This window comes from Poecilia latipinna, unplaced genomic scaffold (assembly GCF_001443285.1).
Source record: "Poecilia latipinna isolate Pla-1442-1.1 unplaced genomic scaffold, P_latipinna-1.0 Scaffold2579, whole genome shotgun sequence".
Lineage (NCBI taxonomy): Eukaryota > Metazoa > Chordata > Actinopteri > Cyprinodontiformes > Poeciliidae > Poecilia > Poecilia latipinna.
Genome location: NW_015115195.1, coordinates 25,668 through 46,478, shown reverse-complemented (window position 1 = coordinate 46,478; position 20,811 = coordinate 25,668). Strand labels below are relative to the sequence as shown.

Below are 20,811 nucleotides of genomic sequence, written 5' to 3'. Positions count from 1 at the left end.
AAAAAATAAAAAAAAAACAAAACCTGAATACAATCCGGTGCAACATTTCCATTCAGGAATTAAAACAAGTAAAATCTTTGTTGCAACATGAGGAACGTTTTAAAAAGTGAAAGCGGCTTAAAGATTGAACTTTCTGCAACACCCACTTTAAGTTGGTCTTTCTTATAAAAGTTATTTAGATTTTGTGACGGTGCGTTGTGTGTAGATTCGTTATAGACACGATTTAGACACAGATGACTCCAGAGCAACTTCTTTGTGATTCATAATTTTTTTTTATCATTATTAACAATATTTAGCCATCATTAAACAAAAGAAAAGTACAAAATAAAAAATATAACACTGTAATCAGGCCACAGATATTTTTTCTGCATCATGTTTGGTGGTTGGTCGGGGTTAGTAGTAGTGGAATGAGAGTCGTGTTTAATGAAGGGAAGTGGTGGATGCAGTAGTGGGAGGAGGATGTGTTTGGGGCTTAGATATGAAGGAGAGAACATGAAGACAGGAGAATTCCTCGCTCATTACAAATAAGGCACTTGACGTACAAATATATGAATGCGTGACGACACAGATGAGATACTTCTTTCTAGAACTTTTACTTTAAAAAAAAAAAAATAAAATTATTTCTAAAAACATAAGAAAAAAACACAATTGTAAACCTTTTCAAACAGAATCATAATCATTAATTTAGGTGAACACTTTTCATTTCCTGCAGGTTAATGGTCAGGCAGTGAGCTGAAGAAATCTGTCCTATTAAAGTCAACTCTGGAAAAACCCCAACGCTTCCACTTAGAAACCTCTCCTCGGGAAGAATATGCTGAGTCATCGGTTTTCGCTGGGTGGCATCATCAGGGTCTGGTCTGAGTCTGAAACACACTCGGCTGTGATTGCTCAATCACTGATGAGATGAACCAAGAGCTCATTTCGGTCTATTGCTTTAAGTTTTCTTAAAAAAGCAAACGGTGAGACGTCACTTAGCTGTACACACTGAGCTTTGTTGGACAAAGACTGAACAGAAACCAGAGAACTTCATAAATGGCACAAGGCTGCACTGACTGCAAAATATTCCTTCATATGTTTGTGCAAAGACATCATAATACCTAACAGAAATGTTGTTGCATAGACAAAGAAATGCCCCGGTATCTATTAGTAGTTCTCACTTTGTTTTGATCTCTTTGTGATCGCAAAACAAAGCACAAAAAAAGACATACATAATAAAGCAGCACAGTTTTAAAGCACAAAGCCATAAAAATGGCTTTTTGGCAGCTACCAGCTGGCTCTAAGGCACACCATTAAAACATGAAAGTTAAGTAGAAGCAGCAGCAGCAGCACCTTCCCGTTTCTCCTCCACACCTGGAACCTCTTCATGTTCTCTCCTGTCTCACTGACAGTTTTGTTGGACAAACATCTAACAAAGATGATGATACGTGATTTCCGTTTTCCTTGGGTGACAAAGCAAAAGCTGTGCCACTTAGTGTAGTGTCAATCTTGATACTTGTGTTCTCTAAAAGTTTGACTGAGCATGTGTATGTCTGTGTTAAAGTAACAGTGTTGAATCTCCTAGTTTTAGGGAATGCCATCCTGTCTTCTTTGTCGTCCTTTTTTCACAAGTCCTTTCTTTCCTGCTCTCACAAGTTTCACTCCGCCTTGCTGTGATTGTTGTTGTGGACTGTGTGGCCGTTCTGCATGGGCCCATTTTTCTTTGTGTGCTTTTTATCCCCTCCTTCTTCTTCCTCTTCCTCTGATTCGTCTGTTTCGTCTTTGTCGCTTCGATCATCGTCCACTTTTTCCTGGGAATAAAAAAACAAACAAACATTAGAGACTGTTTAGGACAGTTATAAGTTGAGAAGATGCTGAACTTAGTCTGAAAAAACAAAACAGTTCAGTCACTTCAACATGCGTCTGTATTTAAAGAATATATTTGCTAATTACATCAGTCCAAATCTTGACATTAAAAACCCAGTCAGTTAGGATGTTTTATCTGGATTTCACAGTTTTGCTGGCAGTTTTTGCAGACTTCCTAGTCAGTTTCAAACAGCAACTAGAGTAAACATTTAGTAGTATTTAGGAAAACATCTTTAGACTTTAACAATACTAAATATGTCACAGGATCTGATTTCATTATTTCTCTCTACATACTTGGATATAAACTGGATTTGTTTGCATTGTAAAGTGCATTGAGATGGCATTTATAGTAAAACTGATTCTTGTCATGCAGTAAATGGACAGCTGGTGCATGACACATATCTCAGCCTTCTTTTCTATCCTGCAAAGACATTAAATATGACTTTCAGATACTATTTGTCAGCTCTAGATGTTTCTTTAGTTTTACATTTCTTCTATTTTCATTTACTTGTCCACATTCTTTTTTATATTAGAAACAAACTCCATAATAAATTCAAAAGGACGAGACAAATTTGTCCAAAATAAACTTTTAAAGACCATCAGAAAGCTTGAAGAACAACTGATCAAGACAACTTACAAAAAATACAAAAAATAGCTCCTTAAAAGCAAAGTATAAAGAAATTGTGGTGGATTAAGACTTTTGCAGAGAGATGTATAAATATGGAACAACAGAAGTTAATAAGAAACCCAGCTTTGCAGTGAACCAGAACTGGTGATCCATCTGGACTTGTCTGCTGTATCCAAGTACAAACGGCTGCTCCTCTAACAGTGACAGGCCTACTGCTATGTCACTGTGCACTTTTACTCAGTCAAGCCCCGCTGCAATAAGAGAAGTGACAGCAGCACTCTGTGTTCAGCCTCTTCCTCTATGGTGGCTCTATCTTGTGATCCTAATCTGACCACCTCCATCTTAGAAGTGCATCAGTCTTGAAAACAGCATTTGAACAGAACTGCAAGGCAAAACAGAGAAGCTCCTCTCCTAACCTGACTAAGTGAGCTCTGCATATTCCAATTATACAACAGTTTCACATAGTGCACAGTAAAGCAAGCAGCAGTTTAATGAAAACTTTTCTTACACTGACAGTGTGCACTCCAAATTTCAGAAATTATTTCACAGTAATGAATTGACATCTTTCTTTTTCTCCCTGCATTTACCGTTTCTTCCATTTCCATAAACAGGAAGTACAATAAATCTGAACATTTTTCCAAAATAAAAGCTGCGTATCTACACATATGTTTTGCTTACGTTGTTGGTGAGGAAGCGGATTGCTATGCGGATGATGAGAACGGCCCAGAAGATATGGAGACACTGCAGAACCATAAGCAGGCCATTGAAAAAGTAGTAGCCGAAGAAAGGCGGGTAGATGGTCACTGGGTAAACCCAGGTCCAGTAAATGATCCTGAAACACACAGAGAGGATCAGGGAGGAGGAAAACAACATTCAGCTGGTTAAAATGTGTGAGAACAGTTTTAATCTTATAGTCTTTTACTTTTCAGTTTTAGTGCTACTGTTGTCTCGTTTTTATCTATCAAATACTGTTTTTGAATATAGCTAAAGTCTACATTAATCTTAGAGACGTGCTCTGTACTTATACTGAAGATCAAAAATGTGTGTAAGCGTGTGTGTGTTTGTACCAGAAGGGGAAAAAAATGAGGCGTGTGACGATAAAGACTGCAGCAAAAATGATGAAGATGTAGTTACAGGCGTTTCTCCACCCAGCATAGTTGAACATCTTAGCAGACTGTCAAAGGAAAAAGAAAGAGAATGATTCACAAACAAATGTAAACACATGAGCCGAATGATTATTGCTAATCTCTTTAAAAGCAAATAAAACTTAAATGCACGTTTTCAAACACCAGGTGGCAGTGTCAGCTTCTTTGCGTCAAATAATCCTCTGGATGGAAGTGGCTCATAAATAAAATTAGCACATATGAGATGTGGTTCCTGTCTATTATCAGGGTTCCTACAAATTTTCACATTAACATTTCTACATTTTTCTGTGTGTTTGTACAACATTATGGGCAGTTAAGTAGAAAACATTTACTAAAGTCAGGTTTTACCACTTCTTTGCTATCCTCAATCTTTAAAAAGAAAATCTCAAACTTCTAGATTGTAGTATCCATCACTATGAAATGATGCTTTATAGCAGACAGGTATTTTTTTTATTTTCATTGTTAAAATTCAAGACTTTGTTTAACCTGGAAAATGATCAAATAAATCAATGTGTTTCCAGTCAGCGCAAACCTTTTATCATGTATTGAGTAGCGATGAAACACTGGAGGTAAAATGTTGTCTGACATTCAAAAATAATCCAGTGAGGGACATTTACCTCGAGGAAGTAATCGGAGGAGTCGTGCACCAGCATGATTAGAGTTCCAGCACGGATGTAGTTCACACACCAGGAGAAGCTGATGAGGAGGATGGTCGCTACGTGATGAACTATCTGCTCTTTAAAGTCCTAAAGGGAAAGCAGGGAAATTATTCGCTCGGGTCATGAGAGAAGGAAACGTTTAAATGTGTGTTGCATGTTAAAAAGTTGTTGGGTTTAGAGCGAAATCCTGCTTAAGATTATTTCAGATTAGACCAGGGATCTGCAGCCTTTACAATACAAAGCGCTATTGAATAAAACTCGGTCAGAGTCGCAAATGTTACATGACCTTATAAAATAGGACAAATTACTATAATAATAATAATGGCGTTTGAAAACGTTATAAATCTAATTGATTCAATTTGCTGCCATTTTTAATCCACCATTTCATATCTATTTTTTTTTATCTAAAATACATGAAAGTATTAAAGTTTAGCAAAAGCCTTAATGCTATGGGATATTAGTAGTGGTGAAAAATTATGCAAACAAAAAAGCACATAGTTTCCGACGTAAAGTCAATAATAATAGATCTAAACATATATTGGTGGTGCTATTGCTGTCAGTCTGTTGTGGATATCCAATGAAAAAAAAAAAAACATAAACTGCTAAAACCTGAATTTGTGTTATATCCACATTTAACAACATGAGTTGGTTCTTTGACGTTTTTAGCCAGACTTATTAAGAGTCAACATGGAGGGTTTAAATGGCCACTGTAACGTCGGAGCCGCAGGTTTCAGAGCCCCGGTTAGACGTGTGGTGTTAGAGGAACAATCTGTGCCTCTTTTGCAAGACTTTTTTTTCCCTCTGCTCTGCACAGCTGAGCAGGCAGAGCATAGTCCAGCAAAAACACAGAAAAACACACGTGTAACAACAGTCTAATGTCCACCCACAGTCCGCAGATGTGTCACAGCTCAGATCATTCAAAGGTTATAGAGGTTTTCTCTGAACATAATGTAATAGCAGCACACAAAAAGAAAGCAAATATTACAAGTTATGCTACAAGAACCTACGACATTAATTCTAACTTTAAGTATTTGTTGGTGTCTGGACTCCACAGAAGCAGGATCTTGAGATCATCTCCAGATTTCAAATTGACAAATAGTTTGGGTCACATGTTTGTGCCACTCTTACTTTGTGGATCCGGTGTTGAAATGTTTGGGAAACCCTGTGCAAGTAGACAGTTTCTTGCAATGTCTTTCATTTGTTCTCAGAAGAGAAAACTGCTGCTGAAATATATTCACTTACTTTACGTTTGACGTCAGAAGCCACGCTGAAGAGCAGAGAGCCGTAGAACCCCAGCTCGATCATGTAGTACCAATACTGAGATGGCAGCAGAGTCTGAACAAGAGAGATGTCTTTAATACATAAAATCCATGGGCTAATGTCATAAATTCAGACTGTAAGAATTAGATTATAGATAAGAAATGCATTAGCCATTTTTTCCCCTGACTGATAAATGAAGAAGTGTGCTTTCAGGTCCCTTAACAGAGGCAGAAATTTCATCTGAAATTAAATGTAATAATAGAAAATTATCCCAATGATGAATCAAAAAATGTGCTCTACAGTTATGTGTATTTTTAAATGCATTAATAGTGAATGAAAGTACATGAAAGTAGGACGAAATATCTTCAGGACGATCTAACAAACGTTTCCTCATTATTGCAAGCAGCTCCTGGAAAGTTATTAGATTAAAGACGCATTTACTGTTTAACATGGTAACAGGATGGTTTGGATTGTTTTATTCCCTTAATAAATCAAATCATCAACTGAAAAGAGTTTCTTTATTTTTTCAGGTTATTTTGGTGTGACATTGACATTTGTTTAATGATCCAAAACATATAAGTGTCACAAAAAAAACAACAGCAAAAAACTGCAGAAGAAATCTGTAAGGAGCAAATTATTTCCAACATAATCTCAATATTTATATTTATTCCCAATTTCTGACTATAATCCATCGCTACACAACCATTTAATGCCTATTTTGTATTTATGCTGGATAATTTGAGTCAGTAATCTGATGCATTTGCTATTCTCATCCCTCCCAGAGACGTACCAGCACAGGAAAGCCTTGCCACATCTCCTTCGTGTCATACAGCCAAGGTTTCTGGAAGGAGAAACGGGACGGGATAATGAGACAGCAGGAATCAGCAGGTGTATTTATATCCACTGACTCAGCACCGGGATGAGTCAGGGCTTCATCTCTGCAAAGAGGCAAAGTTATCAAAGCAAAAAGAGCAGGCAGCTGCAGAAATATACAAGTTACAGCAACGGAAGCACATGATGGATGAGACTTTGTGTGGGTTTACATGAAGAGAAGAGGCAGTACTCACATCGATGAGGGCGGCCAGGCCAGCAATGAAAGCAAGAAGGTAAAAGGTAAATCTCCAACTGCAAGAGAACAAACACACACACACTTTCTCTTCAGTCAGTCGGGGAAAAGATGTTTAATAACTCATCTACCAGGAAACGCATAATTAAGGTGTTTTCACACCAAAACTGCAACTTTTGTCACATTCTCAGCTGGTGCGGTTGGTTTTTTTCCCAAACCAAACCGTTTGAAAAACCTGTTCACCCACACGCCTGTGGGGGGCGCTGCACAAAGAACCACTGAAGAAGACAACACAAAAACCTCAAACCAAGACATGAGGGCAACATCCTTCTTTGCAAAAATGTAAAACAAAAATAAAGTGGCATCAGATTTTAGTCGTAGGATTTAACTTTTGTTTAATAGAAAAAAACAAAAACACGAGTCATTTCTCCTGCTGGAGCAAGCTAGCGTTTGTTTTGACTGTATTTACCCAGAATGCCCTGCGCTGTAGTTTGAGTCCTGCTTTTGAAGCGGCCTCCAGTCTGGTTGCATCCACATATGCTTTCAAAACCTCGACAGAGTTCACTTTCTCCGAGCCAAAACCTGTTTGCATCAGCGTTTGATTGCGCACTCACCCCTTCCCAAACAAATCAGACTAAGTAGACAAACGAACTGGGGTTTGATTAAAACAGACTAAACAGGGCTGTGTGAATTCATCCTTAGATTCCGCACATGGGAAAAATCTGATGAAATACATCATTAATGTTCAACAACGACACGCAAACAAACAAAGCTGGACAAATGTTGATCAAACGGCAGAAATACCAGACAAAAGAGGGAGCTGTTAATATCCTGCTTCAGAGATGGAGCGAGGTCACAGCTCCCTTTGCTCAATCACACAGGTGTGGCGAGAAGGCTTCAGACAGAAAGCTGGAGCAGCGAGAGAGCAGCAGAAGCTCAGTGAGAAAAGGACAGTGAGAGCGAGGGGACACATCAGCCAAGGGGAAGCAGGAAAGACAGAAACCCTGTTGTCCGCACGCACACAATGGGTTGATTGAAAAGAAATAATGTCCTTATGTTGCAACCAACACAGTGAAAGACTCACCATAACCAGGCAGGGACAAACATCCAGTCACGTGCACCCGCCTGCACAAAACCAGACGAATCGTCCGCAGCTCGGATATAACTCACATGCAAACACAAATACAGCTAAAGCGATGACAGAGTCCCTGACACAGCTGAGGCCGTGTAGTAAATATGTTTATAGCTGGAAATGCTTGTGGGGAACCGGGCCAGAAGGGCAGACTGGCACGGTTCTGAGTGCAAGTTAAAAATAGAGGATTCACTTCGAAACCCAGAAATTTGTTTGTACATGCAGCGGGTCTGGTTAAGGTCAACGGTTGTTTTAACCTGGTTCGTGTCACACAGCTGGGCTCCAAACTTTACCCACTGTTATTAAAATGTCAGGTCACAGCAACTCTGATCAATCACCTCTGAGTTTCCTCCACCTTTAAGAGTACATATAGTAAGAGCAATTAGAATATGGAACAGATAAAAAGCTCAATAACCTGGCAAATACTTTGTTCTAGCACTTTGTGATTTAAAAACAGGATTCAGTTTTCTCTGCCAGGAGATTATCAGCCAATTACGTCATGATTTAGTTATATTTGACAACTCTGGCTTATAAAAGGACATTTATATTTAGTTCTGTTATTTGTTTTTGTGCCACATAAAAAAGTGGCATCATTAAATTAAAAAAAAGTGAATTCTTACAACTCTTATTTTGACAGATTTTTGCTCCGACTCCTGCTAACTACAGCTTAGCTAGAGAATAAAAATAAGGACTTTATTCCCTCAACAATTGACCGCACTAGTGAATTTAATACGCTGAATGCTGGATATGAATCTAAAGTTGCTTCAATAAAGTGTTAGTTTGAGGTTGAACACACCTCCGCAGCCAGGTTACGCACCTGAATCGCATGGGAGATATGTCACATTAGATGTGAAAAAAGGTTTTGGAAGTTTTTATCCAATGCTTACTTTTTATCAGCCCTACATCCGAACAGACTCTTAAGAACAACGATGTATCTAGAAAAGAGCACGCTCGTGTTTTTACCTGGCTTCTCGGAACTTCTTGAGCAAACTCGGTCGGTCCTGGTTCCTCCTCCGTCTGAACCACCGCTGCACTTGTCTTTCTGAATAACCCGTCTGTTTGCAAAGGCTTGCTATTGAAGACTGAACCAACAAAAGGAGGTTTGATTTTTGGTATTTTCCGGTACTTCACATCCTACAGCGCGCTCAGTGTCACGAGAGTTACCTGTGTTGGGTTTTTGGTCACTCTACAGTAATAGGACTCGAGGGAGGGGATGTGAGGCGCTTTGAGCCGAACCGTCTCTTTCACGCCGAGTAGAGAGGCCAGAGGTGTCGCCACTGTCCTGGGATTAAACAAGGGATTAAAAAGGAAGGACATTTTTTAGAAGAAATAGGTGAAATGAATGGAAATCAATGTAAAATCTAACCCTAACCCACAGATGATAAATGAAAGTATTATACAGGATGTGTACTGATGGTACAGGATGTTTACACAATATTTCTGGAAGCTAATTAATTACATTCAATAAATATCTGGCAACATAACAAAAGACGGAAGCAGAAAAGATTATTTTCCACATCTGACAGATAAAAGTTAATGCTTTATATAACAGACAATGAGGATTTTTACCCTTTTCTAAGTAACCGGATGAACATTTCAGCAATAAAATGCTCAAGCTAGGAGCCTAAAAATCAAAAATCAAAAATATTCAGAATGGCATTTCCAAAGAAGAATTATAAAAGAAAACTGTTTCCTTTGAAACACGTTTTTATTTTAATGTTAAATGTCCTCAGAGGTCAATGACGATGTGTTTTCCCTCAAATATGTACATACTTCTCAAAACAGATAATTTTTATTATGTAAATAGAAAAGTTATAAATAGAACCTGAAACCACATGAAAAAGGAGGTCTAAGAAAGGACTAAGAAAAGTCTGACTGGATCCAACTTTTAAACAATAAAATCCTATTTTTCAGACTATGCAGGAATCTAGAACGGCATAAAAAGAATAACTAGCTAATGAAAGTAAATGTTGTTTTTGATTGTCTGCATTTTATTCTAAATAGGTTTTAATTCATGTTATTTCTGAAACATTGGGATCCACGTAGAGGCATCTGGAGAAAACAATCTAGTAGTTGGGAACTAGGGGATGTCTGACAAAAAAGTATGTTTTATAATTAAATTAAAAACATTGCAAATTTATGAGCAACTGTGAGCAGCAGCTTTATAGGTTCATGCAAATGTTACAACTGTCTCCTTTGCTGTTTCTCTTATCACGTTTCCCAACGTTAGAGAAGGTGAGAGGGAAGGTAACAAAAGATAAATATAATGAAAGTAATAATTAATAGTGACTTGACAAACATAAGCAAGTGAAATATATGACTGCGAAGGGATATAAATACTGTTTTAAGTTGGAGATAAAAGAAGAGATAGCCGACCAAGAAAGTCACGGACAAAGCAAGGAGAAGGTAGAAAAGGTAAAAGAACAACAAAAGAGGAAGACAGGGATAAATGTGTGAACACGGAGAAAGTAAATGTTTAAATTAAACACAGCTGAGGGTCACAGGTAGGCCAGAGGACAGAGTGAAAGATGGACTGACCTTTCAAAGATTTGCCGGATAATGAGGAATACCAGCGCAATGGGAAGCGCCACCCATAAATCACGGCCCTTCGCGTAAACTCGTCCATCCCGATCCTCCAGGTCAGCCCAGCCCAGACCCTCCGGAAACCACAGCCGCTCCTGCCAGAACCACTCGCTCAGCTCCACCAGCATCCTGAAGCACCAGGACTCTGCACCACCCTTATGGCTTTATCAGCCTGCAAATATAAGTCAATTAAGCTTAGAGACATGCGGTAAAGGACAAGTGAAATCTTCATTATGAGACAAATGGGGAAAATACAGTGGTTTAACTTTGGTTTTATTTGATGCTCACTGGGAGCATGTACATATTTCCTAATGCATATAACGGAGCACAGAGACATATGAAGATCCACCTCAGGGATGAGCGAATGCTTTTCCTTCACACCTCCACGATGAACTCGTGAATAGAGTCATCTGCGATCGCTGCTTCTTTCTCTGACGTAATGATGAATATTTCGGCTGCTATGTTCAGGGAGTGGCAAGAGAGTAAAGGGCTGGCTGCAAAGTGAGACGGTACATCTGTGGGATGTGAGTCATAACTCATCTATAAGAGCAGAGCGAGTGGGGCCACCGTTACGCACGCCATCAGCGGAGTCCCCTTACAGAGCTACAGCAACTCCCACTCCTGCAGCTGCAAATGCCAAAGCCGTGTAACCGCCTGGCTTCCACTCCCATTCCCACCCTGCTGCTGCTGCCGCCGCTGCTGCCAGTAACTGAGGAGGATTCCCCCTTTGGCTCAGAGAAAGGCAGAAACATTTCTACTGCTCTTATTTTCATAACACGCCCAATAACACACATAATGTTATTGATAGGGCAGGAGCGTCAAACTAGTTTTCTTTTAGGCGCCATGTCAAGATCATGAATGTTCTCAAAGGGCCGCTTGTGCCAGGACGTGTTGATAAAACCCATCAACAAACTGTTAAAATATTAATAAAGAGCTGTCTCTGCCGTCGATAAGTACCTATTAAAATGAAGTAATGTTTTCACAATCATCGGTCTCTCCAGGATTTCAATATTGTTTTTATTTTTTGCAGTGGAAATAGCTGATTTTGTGGATTTAATTTAGTAATTTAAAAATAAATTTTGCGCATTTACCATCTTTTTTTGGAAGATGGTAAATGTGGCTTTTTGTTGCTCTCCACTTTAAACACAGACTATAAGTTGATATCAAGTAAGGCTGAGGCAGCAGTGTAGCTGAAGTAAGAAAGTTAGCAGCCGCATAACTCCAATATTTCCAACCCTTTTTGAAGGAAAATTTGCAATAAACTCACAATTATGCAAAATATATAAACCGCTTTGATATAATTGATAAAATAATATTTAAGCACACAACTGTTATCTTCATGGTTCTATTTATGTGTCAGCTTGGAGTCCGGAGGGCCATATAGAAACTATAGCGGGCCAGATATGGCCCCCGGGCCTTCAGTTTGAAGCATTTAAAATAGGGAATAAAAATGCATTAATGGATAGCAGGAAAGAAACTTTGACTATGTAAAGACACAAAAGACACAAAACACAGGAATGCAATATCAACATATATGAATGTTTTCGCATTTTAGCTAAATGATGTAATGATAATAATAAAGCTGATTCTTCTGATCTGGCTACTGCTGTAAAAGGTGCTATGGATGAGTGAGTGTGTTATTTTCCACATACAGTCATGTCAGTCGTCACAATCCCTCTATCCTGTTGCAAAAACCTTGGGCTGCCCTATTTTTCCTTTTGGAGAAAGGGGAGGATGACATATTTTTTCCCTATAATTTTTCCAGTTCTTCCACTTCAGAGATTCAACATCTGACTTTTGGTGGTCATGCATAATGCATTTGAGTGCAAAGATAGCCGCAGAAAAAGGTTCCTCGCAGTCAAACCTCAATAAGACAAGTAAAAATCAGCTGTCCAAAGGGTGTTTGATGTGTGGAAATGATAGCGACAAAATACTCCAAACTCCTGCAAAGTGTGTTGGATACAATTAAATGTAACAAGCTGGACAAACACGCCACAAAGTGAGCATGAAAAATTGACAAATACACAATGAAGCCAAGAAAAATGTTTAAAAAGTCACACTGTCCGGAAGCATTGCAACATTTTAGCATTTTGCAAACTCCAGGAGAATATTTTTAGGGTCGCTTGTTTAGGTCATCCATTGAATTCAGCATGTTTAAGCAGTTCTTCCCCCACAGCTTCCCAAAATCCTCCTGCCATTGGTCTAACAGATCACATGACCAGACTCTGACCATTTCAAAGGTCCAATAAAAGTAAAGAATGCCTCCAGCGGGTGGGAGGGAGCAAGGCGGTTCTCCCTCTCTCTCTCTATGTCAGACAGACTTTCTCTTCCACACTATACACTGCAAGCGTCCGATGACTGTAAACAGTGATTTCACATCAAGCTGGCTGAATGTCATTCCAGATATTCCTGAATCCTGGGGTTTATACACCTATAATGCTTACTCTGATAAAAAGCATCAAACAGAAGTTAGGAGAACCTAAACAAATCCAAGAAGAACGTGGCACAAAGTCCAGGAATATTTAGAGAATGTAAACACGCTGGCACCAAACAGAGGAATCACTCCACTCCGTCCCCATTTGCTCCCCTGGTTCATAAAATCATCCGGTGCTTTACAGTCCAATGAGTATTGGAAGGCAGGAAGCTGAGCAAGTCAGGGGAACCATAAGTCATAAGACTAACAATGTGCTCTGACTGTGACTCACTACTACCAGACCATCTGTGTTGTACAACCACATTTAGGATGCTCACTTTGGAGGCTGAATCATTCAAACCACAGCATTTAGCAACCATCAGAGGAATACAGATTCATGAGAGAGACCAACACCATCTGGGTTACGAGTCCAAGAACAGAACAACACAGGAACTGGGAGACTGATGCAAGAAAAGCTTCAAGAGAGCACAATAAAAACATAAACCTACAAATTGCCAATAACTAAACAGATTACAGCAGAGATGTCCAGTGTCATTCAGATGAATGCCATGTCCTGGGTTTATGCCCAGCATTAGCCCTCTTCCTTCCCCTCCCATCCCTGGTACTGGATTCAGGAAGTGGTTCAAATACTCTACAGAGAAACGGGACACTCCTTCAAGAAGCACGATCAGTTCTCACTATTACATAACCACATGTGACTTAATATACCAATATGTGTTGTGAAATCACTTGCCAAGCAGGCACTTACCAAGCAGGCACAACACGCTATTGTTACGCCTGTAATGGAAGAACAAAAATTTACAGCCAGATGTAAGGCTTACTGTATTTCCGTTTCCAGTAATGTATTGACAAAATGCTGAAAAAAAAAAAAAAAAATACTATGTGTTTCGAAGATGTTCTAAAATAGCAGACTTTTAATAATCTCCAAATATACATAAGTATAATCAGTCTGAATGAGAGTTGTTATAAATGTGAATGAAATTATACTTTGTAGACAGGTTCAGTCTTTAATTTTGACATTTTAAGCCAATATTATGTTATTCCAGTGTTTCATGATAAATAACTATTTGTTAAAGAACAGTGTGAGGACGGGGACGTTTGTGAATCCGGGTAGAGGGTTGCAGACCTTACACCTGCAGCTGAAGAGAGAAGAGCTGGGCAAATTCGAGAGGAAGGGCTATTGTGTGATTTGGTGGGGGTAGTCGCTTTATAAAAGCTGTTGTTGAGGCAACACCTCTGATCACTTCGGGCTTTTTGCTGTCAGAAAATATCCCAAAGATATGTGTTTGTATTCAATAAATGTGATTGATTTTTATTTTGACTCTTTTTGTGCTGGTTTGATCCTTCACATCAAGGATCTTTATTGGGTCATAGGTATGTCAAAACTTTAAATATTTAGCGCACTGATGTTTCACTGAGATAACATGTCGGAATACATCTATAAATTACAATGCATGTCCCGTTTTTGTTCTTGAAATAATATATTTTAAAAAGATGAATACTACGTCTTCTCTTGCTTGTAAAGACAAAAAAGAAAAAAAAACATTGGCATACATTAAACTAAGCATTCTAATACTTTCTAAGTAAAACCAACCCAGAGCTTTATGTACAGCTGTATTGGTAACAATATGCTGTATGATAGACCATTACAGTCTACGTTTCTAATCAGACGTTAAGAAGTTGCCAGCGAGAGCTAACCGATGTTTAATAAAGGTGTTGAAATATTAAAGACTCAAAGTCCGCTCAGTCTCAGACCGCTCAGCCTGACCAGCCAGAACCACTCAGATAAGTCTGTAACACAAAAGCTATTTTGCAAACTGATGCACTTGTACAAAAACATCAAACAGCAACGGAGATAACAGCTTCTCTGCTAGGTGATATTAAATCCTTAATGATCTACCATCACCATGTTGCTCACACGCAGGTCGACATAAATCCGGTTTCATTTCCTGTTATATTTTCCCTGGCATTGTACTGAACTCCTGCTGCTCTCCTGTGTTTAAAGCTGATTTAAAACGCCACTACATATACACAGTGTACATAATGAGAGTGGTTAATGAAAAATACAATGTCTTTTAAATAAATTAGATTGAACAGGAGGAATACAGTTTGATTAGAACTGTTCAGGTGCAAACAGATGCTACTGCAATAAACTGAACTTAATGAAATGAGATGTAAAAAAAAAACAAAAAACAAATAAATAAAAGCTGCATAGAAACTTATCAGTTGCTTCATAAATGGGAACCATAAATAACAGCACAGGTCGTTAACTTGCAATGGATCATTTTTATAGCCCATGAGATTGTGATTAGTTTGTTTCTAAAGCATGTAGTGATACAGTAATTAGTGTCGGTGCAGTCTGAAATTGAGATTTTAGTTTAACGATTGCAGTATCAAGGTACAAACTGTCGTTTCAAAGCTTTTAAAATGCGAATATTTAGTATTTCTGTGCAGCAAAATGCATTTGTGTAACAGGGGGAGGGAGAAGAGGAGAGGGCAGCCGGCCATGCTCTCTGCTGCACATGGTCCGTTAGCCCTAACTCAGGTCATGCTTTAAGCATTTTCCAGCAAGGATAAATGATCAACACGCATCCCGCCCACATTTTAGGAATTCTTTGGGAAAGTAACTCAAAAGACATGGAGATTATTTCTCTTAAAAAAAAAAAAAAAAAACATTCAACAGATAATCTCAGTGTGTAAGTGGCAGTCTGTGTTTCATCATCCCAAAGCAGTCGGTTTATTGAATTGTTTCATGACCGTTAGCCTCTCTGCTGTGCTGTGGGTAAACATCACAAAAAAAGTCAGGTTTTAGTGACACTGATCTGTGGCTCTCATGAATTATTGATGCTGCAGGTCAGTCAGTCAGCATGCGGCTGTGAGTGGGTCTGTTTAGGAGGCACTGTCATGCTGAAATGATTTACCTCAGTGGATGCAAGGCCATGGTTACATTTACCTTTTGGTGACTAGTTTTACTCATTCAGCGGAGACCGAATTCCACTATGTTCTACTGAAGCTCCGATTACTCACTGAAAGCAGTCAAAAAGGAAGACGTAATCACAGACAGATCAACGTTCAAGTTGCTTTTTTCGATCTCAGGTTAAAGTAGTTAACTGAGGTGTGGCAAACTCATTTTCATTTTGGGCCATATCAAAGATCTGAATTTTCTTAAAGGACCAGAATGTATTGATAAAACCCATTAAACTGTTAAAATATCAAGAAATGGCTGTTTGTTTCAGTATTCAATAAGCGTTTCTTAAAATTACATCGTATTGAACGTGTTTTTACACTGATCAGCACATCCAGGATTTCGTTAAGTTTTTGTGTGTTTTTTTTCTTTTTGCGATCAAAATCACAGATTTTCTGGCGCTAATTTAGAAATATTTGTAAGGAATTTTTATGATATTTGCGCTAATGTATGGTGTTAAAAGTCACTTTTTATCAATCGCCGCATCAATCACGGACTATAACTGTACTTCAGGTAAGGCTGAGGCCAATTTGACCAATTTTAAGAAAAGAATTGCAGTAAAAGTCTGAAAAAAATGTGGATATCTGTTGATTTTGTGTGAATTTTGCAAACTAACTGATGTAAATTGGAGTCTAAAAGGCCACCTAAAAAGCTAAGGCGGGCCAGATGTGGCTCCCGGGCCTTGAGTTTGACACACGTGATTTAACTCGACTGACTGCTCTTGACTTCAATGCAGAATTTCAGTCAGAATTAATGATTTACAAACACACTGTCACATATTAGGACTAAGCAAATTAGGTTCCATGGATGAATCACCAACTGCTGAGGCTCATTTAAGGAAACTTAGACTTTTTTTTAGACTACTGCTGTTTTCCAGGTATGCCACTCCCATTCTGGTATAACAAATGAACGAGTTATACAATTATTCTTATTCATGTATCAAAGCACTTGTCCCTCACCTTTATATGAAACAAACAAAACAAAGTGGGTCGGAGAAAAATGCCTTTTCAAACCAAAAAGGTAATATGTTGGTCCATCACCTATTTATGTAATAAAACATAAACAGGCGTTTTAGGAGTGGTAAAATGCAACACAAGTTTCGATTATAAGATCTGAAGAAGCTGCTTAAAGGTATTCTCAGAGAATCATTCACAATAATAATAATGCCTTTGTCTGCGTTGTAGAACAGAAATGCAGGTGAGCCTTCATTCCTGCTGCAACAAGGCAGCAGCACAACACCTCCATGTGCATTTATACGTACCACAACTACCATTGTGTTTTATGGTACTATAGTCTTGGTGTGCTGTTGTGATTTTAGGTGCTACCTGCACACACAAGTTTCTCTTGTAGGGATTAAGAAAGTATTTATGAATCTATTTTATTAGTGCTGAAAAATGTCCGATTGAAAAATTATTGTTGAGTGTTGGGTTGCTTTCAACCCACATTTTCTTCAGTCATACCTTAATTTTCTCATTGCAATGCTCCAGCAACTTTTGCTTTGGCTTTGATTCCCATTTGGGCTTCTTGGCTCCATTGAAAAGCGATGGATTAGTAGTCCTAATCAAACCAGTAAGGGTTGGGCTACTTCCTGCTTCCACTGCGAGATAAGAACTGAGATAGCGTTGCTATATGAAAGGGCAAATGGGAGAACTGACCGTCACCTCCAGAAAATAAAACAAAGGTGGGTAATAAAGCAAGAATGTTCACAGCAGGATTTAACAAAATGGAATGTTTCCTAGCAGACCAAAAACCACCTCCTGCTAATGTGTATTTGGGTCAGTTACATCACAGGAGGCACAAGAATTGAGCAGGTCAGCCAGCATTGTTGGACAACATAGCCGGCAAGCTACATTTACAGATTTCCACTGATTATGAAGCGCTGGACGAACATTTTATTATTAAGCCCTTTAGGCTCCAAAGTCTTGACTGATGCTGCTGTGGATGGAGAAGCTAACCCAGATAAAGAGAACGATCGCTTTAGGAACTTTAACTGACGCATATCTACTTATATTCCAACTTGAATTTTTCCATCTCGTTGGATGACATGCATATTGTAAAAATGCTGTATCCTGCGTACATCTATGTTGTTTATAACTGTGGAAAAATGTTCATATTTTACAATAACAATAAACTTTGATGCCTGCAAACACCCCAAACTGACAATATTAGTTGAAATTGTTGTTTTTGATTATTTAATTTAAATATTATTTCTACTCTTCAAATGTACTTATAATCACTGTGAAAATATGCTTAGGTTATATTAATATTTGCCATTTAGCACTACAATTACACTGCAATAATTGGTGTATTGACTATATGTTAATGGGGAAAGTTTTACTTTTACAGCAGAATAATCTATACTAAGAATTGCAAGTACAAACTATTAATTAAACCAGTGGCACACAATGCTGTAAATTATCTATTTATTAATATGTTTATTTTGTGTTTATATGCATAAAATGAAGTCAAATACATAATCTGCTTATATTGCAAACAGTAGTTAGCAAAACTACAAGCTATTCGGCTAGAGGTGGTTTACTCTCATGTGATGTCATTCTCACATTAGAGCTCTGACTTAAGACACCAACTAATTAGCATTAGTTAAGGCCATACAGTGATAATCTCACATCAGGCCAACCCTACTGAAGGATGGAAATGGTTTAAAAAACAATGCAAGTACAAAAAAGATCTGATTAGTGATTAGCCGCCTTATGTGATGTCATCAAAGCCATGCAAGCTTGTTTTTTCCAAAGGGAATCAAGATCTTATTTTATTTCAATGCAAAGCACTGAAAGAAAAAAACAAAAACAAAAAACAGCTGGAACGAAACATTTTGTTACATGTGACAAACTTTATATCAACAGTGGACTTTGTTGCTTTTTCAGAAAAGTGTGGGCAGCAGCTTTACGGTGGCTACTTTTTTTGGGGGGGGAGTTCACAATTGTGGCACTGGAGAACATGTCCCAGTCAAAGTCCATTTAACCATTATATGTGATATAAAAACTAATACATGTAAAAGTCAACAACAGTATAAGCTCTTTTACTAAATTCCACCTATGTGTGTGTTAGCTGAGATAATCTCGTCTGGTTGGCAAACTTTGTTAGCATAGATCAAACACTGAGCCACGCGCCATCATTTCCTTACATTAAACGGCAACGCTTAGAAACTTTACGGCTCCTTTCCAAACACATTCACACATTAATTCCCATGTCTTTTCTCATTATAGTAAGTGAAACAAAACTGCTTTGCTATGTCGCATTAACGGATTCCTTCATGAATGCGTAATGACGTCTAAGCAGAAACAGGATGCAGAACGTAGTCTGCCGCAGCGCACACATTAACGAACAGCTAACCGCTTTGCCGACGTGAAAATGAAACGGTACTTACTTTGGCGTTTTGTTTATTGGAGAACAGAGAAATTCGGTAATTTTCGGGGAAATAAATGTAGTTTCTTTCCTCTCCTCCTCCGTAGTCCGGGTTCTGGAGATCCGGCTGTAAACCTAACGGTTCTTAACGGTGTGTGTCCAGCCGGCTGGTTGAGCTCAGAAAGGTGCAACCGCTCAAGATCCGGGCAGGTCTTTTCATGTTTTCATGGAGTATAAAAGTCAGGGTTGTTTTTTTTCTCTCTCTCTCTCTCTCTCTCTCTGCGGACTGGGGAAAAACTAGAAACCTGCTTTCATAGTGGGAGATACGCGAGGAGCTCCGATGAGAGTGGTCGGATTTTCTTCCAGCAAACGTCCAGGCTGTTCTGTCCCTCGTCGTGTCCCTGCTAATTTCATCCCCCCCCCCCTCCCTCTCTCGTGTGCGGTGTCTGCGTGGGCGTATTATCCGGACAGATGTGCGGGTCGGGCCTGCTGGAGAGAGAAGTGACTGGGATCCGGGCAAACAGAAGGAGGAGTGAGAAGGGGATAACGGGGAGGGAGGGACGCAAATGACGTCCGAGCACGAGGGAACACTTGGCTGACATGTTCGCGTTTTGTTTCCACACCGAGGAAAGTTTTACCTCACTTCTCTGCACCAGTTACTCACTGGTTCCAAGCCATGGTCATTTTACTGTATTTCGGGGTTTTTGTCACTACTTTATAAATTATTTCCTAACTAAACAATGTACTATTAAACCGTATGACTTTTATAAATGAACTGAAGAGATGTCTTTTTACTTTAATAGCTTGTTTCCCAGATATTTTAAATAAGATTCATTCTTGAGTCGACTTTTAAATTAGCTTTCATTAGGAGTTAAATATAGATCCTAAATTAGCTTATTTGATTATAAAATAATTAAAAACATGCCATTCTTTTTTGCTTTTCATAAGTAGCATAACGTGAAATGTTTTTGCAATTTCTAGGTGAAGAACTTTACTTATTGCCATGGTTTGAACAAATCAATACAATGAAATTTGTTGGCAGAAGTGTCAGACAACACTCTTCCTTGAGCAAAATTGCTCAAAGAATGAACATTTACAGTTAAATAAGCAGACGTAGTTAAAAAGCTAAATTATTATATATTAAAGGTCAATGAATTTGTATTAATTCATTATAGTTTCCTTTAATAATTCCATAGGACCTTTGGTTTTGTTTATGCCGTACCCATCTGCATATAGGTAACAGTTTCCTTTTTGGGGGGTTTTGTTTTCCAAACTACTTGAAACATGTTTCATGACCAACAGTGGGTGAAATATGTTAGAAATTGATCTGATTGTGTCATAAATAAAATTCATTTTCAATAACCTTTTCTAATTTTCCATTTCATTCAAGTCCACTTTTATTTCAGTGATGGTACAGAATTATGCTGCGACACCCATTTAAATGTTTGCCATTACAGATCAAGGATGTTTCAGCTTTAGCTGCTCCTTTTACCAACTAAAGCTCTTTTCCCTGTGACCTAAAATTGAAGCCCATGAAGGGTTGTTCAAAGTGCACAGTGACATAAGGTCTACATACAGTGCAGCTTGTAAAATAGCTTTCCCAGATACACATTCGGTTCAGTAGGACAAGCTACGTTAAGCTGCTGTTGCATCATATCTGAGCAGAGACTCGATGTTCCTTAGACTGTTTTATTATGCTGTTATTTATTTCCTTTTCCTCCAAGTAAACAG

The 20,811-nt window shown here is 38.5% G+C and overlaps 1 protein-coding gene and 1 long non-coding RNA gene across 3 annotated transcripts; one reads left to right on the top strand and one right to left on the bottom strand.

Annotated features, from left to right (window-relative positions):
- Positions 1 to 608: 608 nt before the first annotated feature.
- Positions 609 to 19,189, bottom strand: LOC106938370 (ceramide synthase 2-like). 2 transcript variants are annotated; one of them, XM_015020415.1, is made up of 12 exons: positions 19,103 to 19,189; positions 15,703 to 15,775; positions 10,271 to 10,487; positions 8,897 to 9,014; positions 8,696 to 8,814; positions 6,602 to 6,659; positions 6,325 to 6,375; positions 5,517 to 5,609; positions 4,233 to 4,361; positions 3,538 to 3,644; positions 3,149 to 3,302; positions 609 to 1,787 (listed from the first exon to the last, which is right to left on the bottom strand). In XM_015020415.1, the coding sequence occupies exons 3-12, from the start codon at positions 10,441 to 10,443 to the stop codon at positions 1,635 to 1,637; spliced, it is 1,155 nt and encodes a 384-aa protein (XP_014875901.1). In that variant the 5' UTR covers positions 10,444 to 10,487; positions 15,703 to 15,775; positions 19,103 to 19,189; the 3' UTR covers positions 609 to 1,634. The 2 variants fall into 2 exon arrangements, with proteins under 2 accessions (XP_014875901.1, XP_014875900.1); XM_015020414.1 differs by lacking the exon at positions 15,703 to 15,775.
- Positions 18,135 to 19,582, top strand: LOC106938372 (uncharacterized). The gene is made up of 2 exons (XR_001422606.1): positions 18,135 to 19,094; positions 19,188 to 19,582. It is a non-coding gene; the product is annotated as an uncharacterized LOC106938372 (long non-coding RNA).
- Positions 19,583 to 20,811: the final 1,229 nt, after the last annotated feature.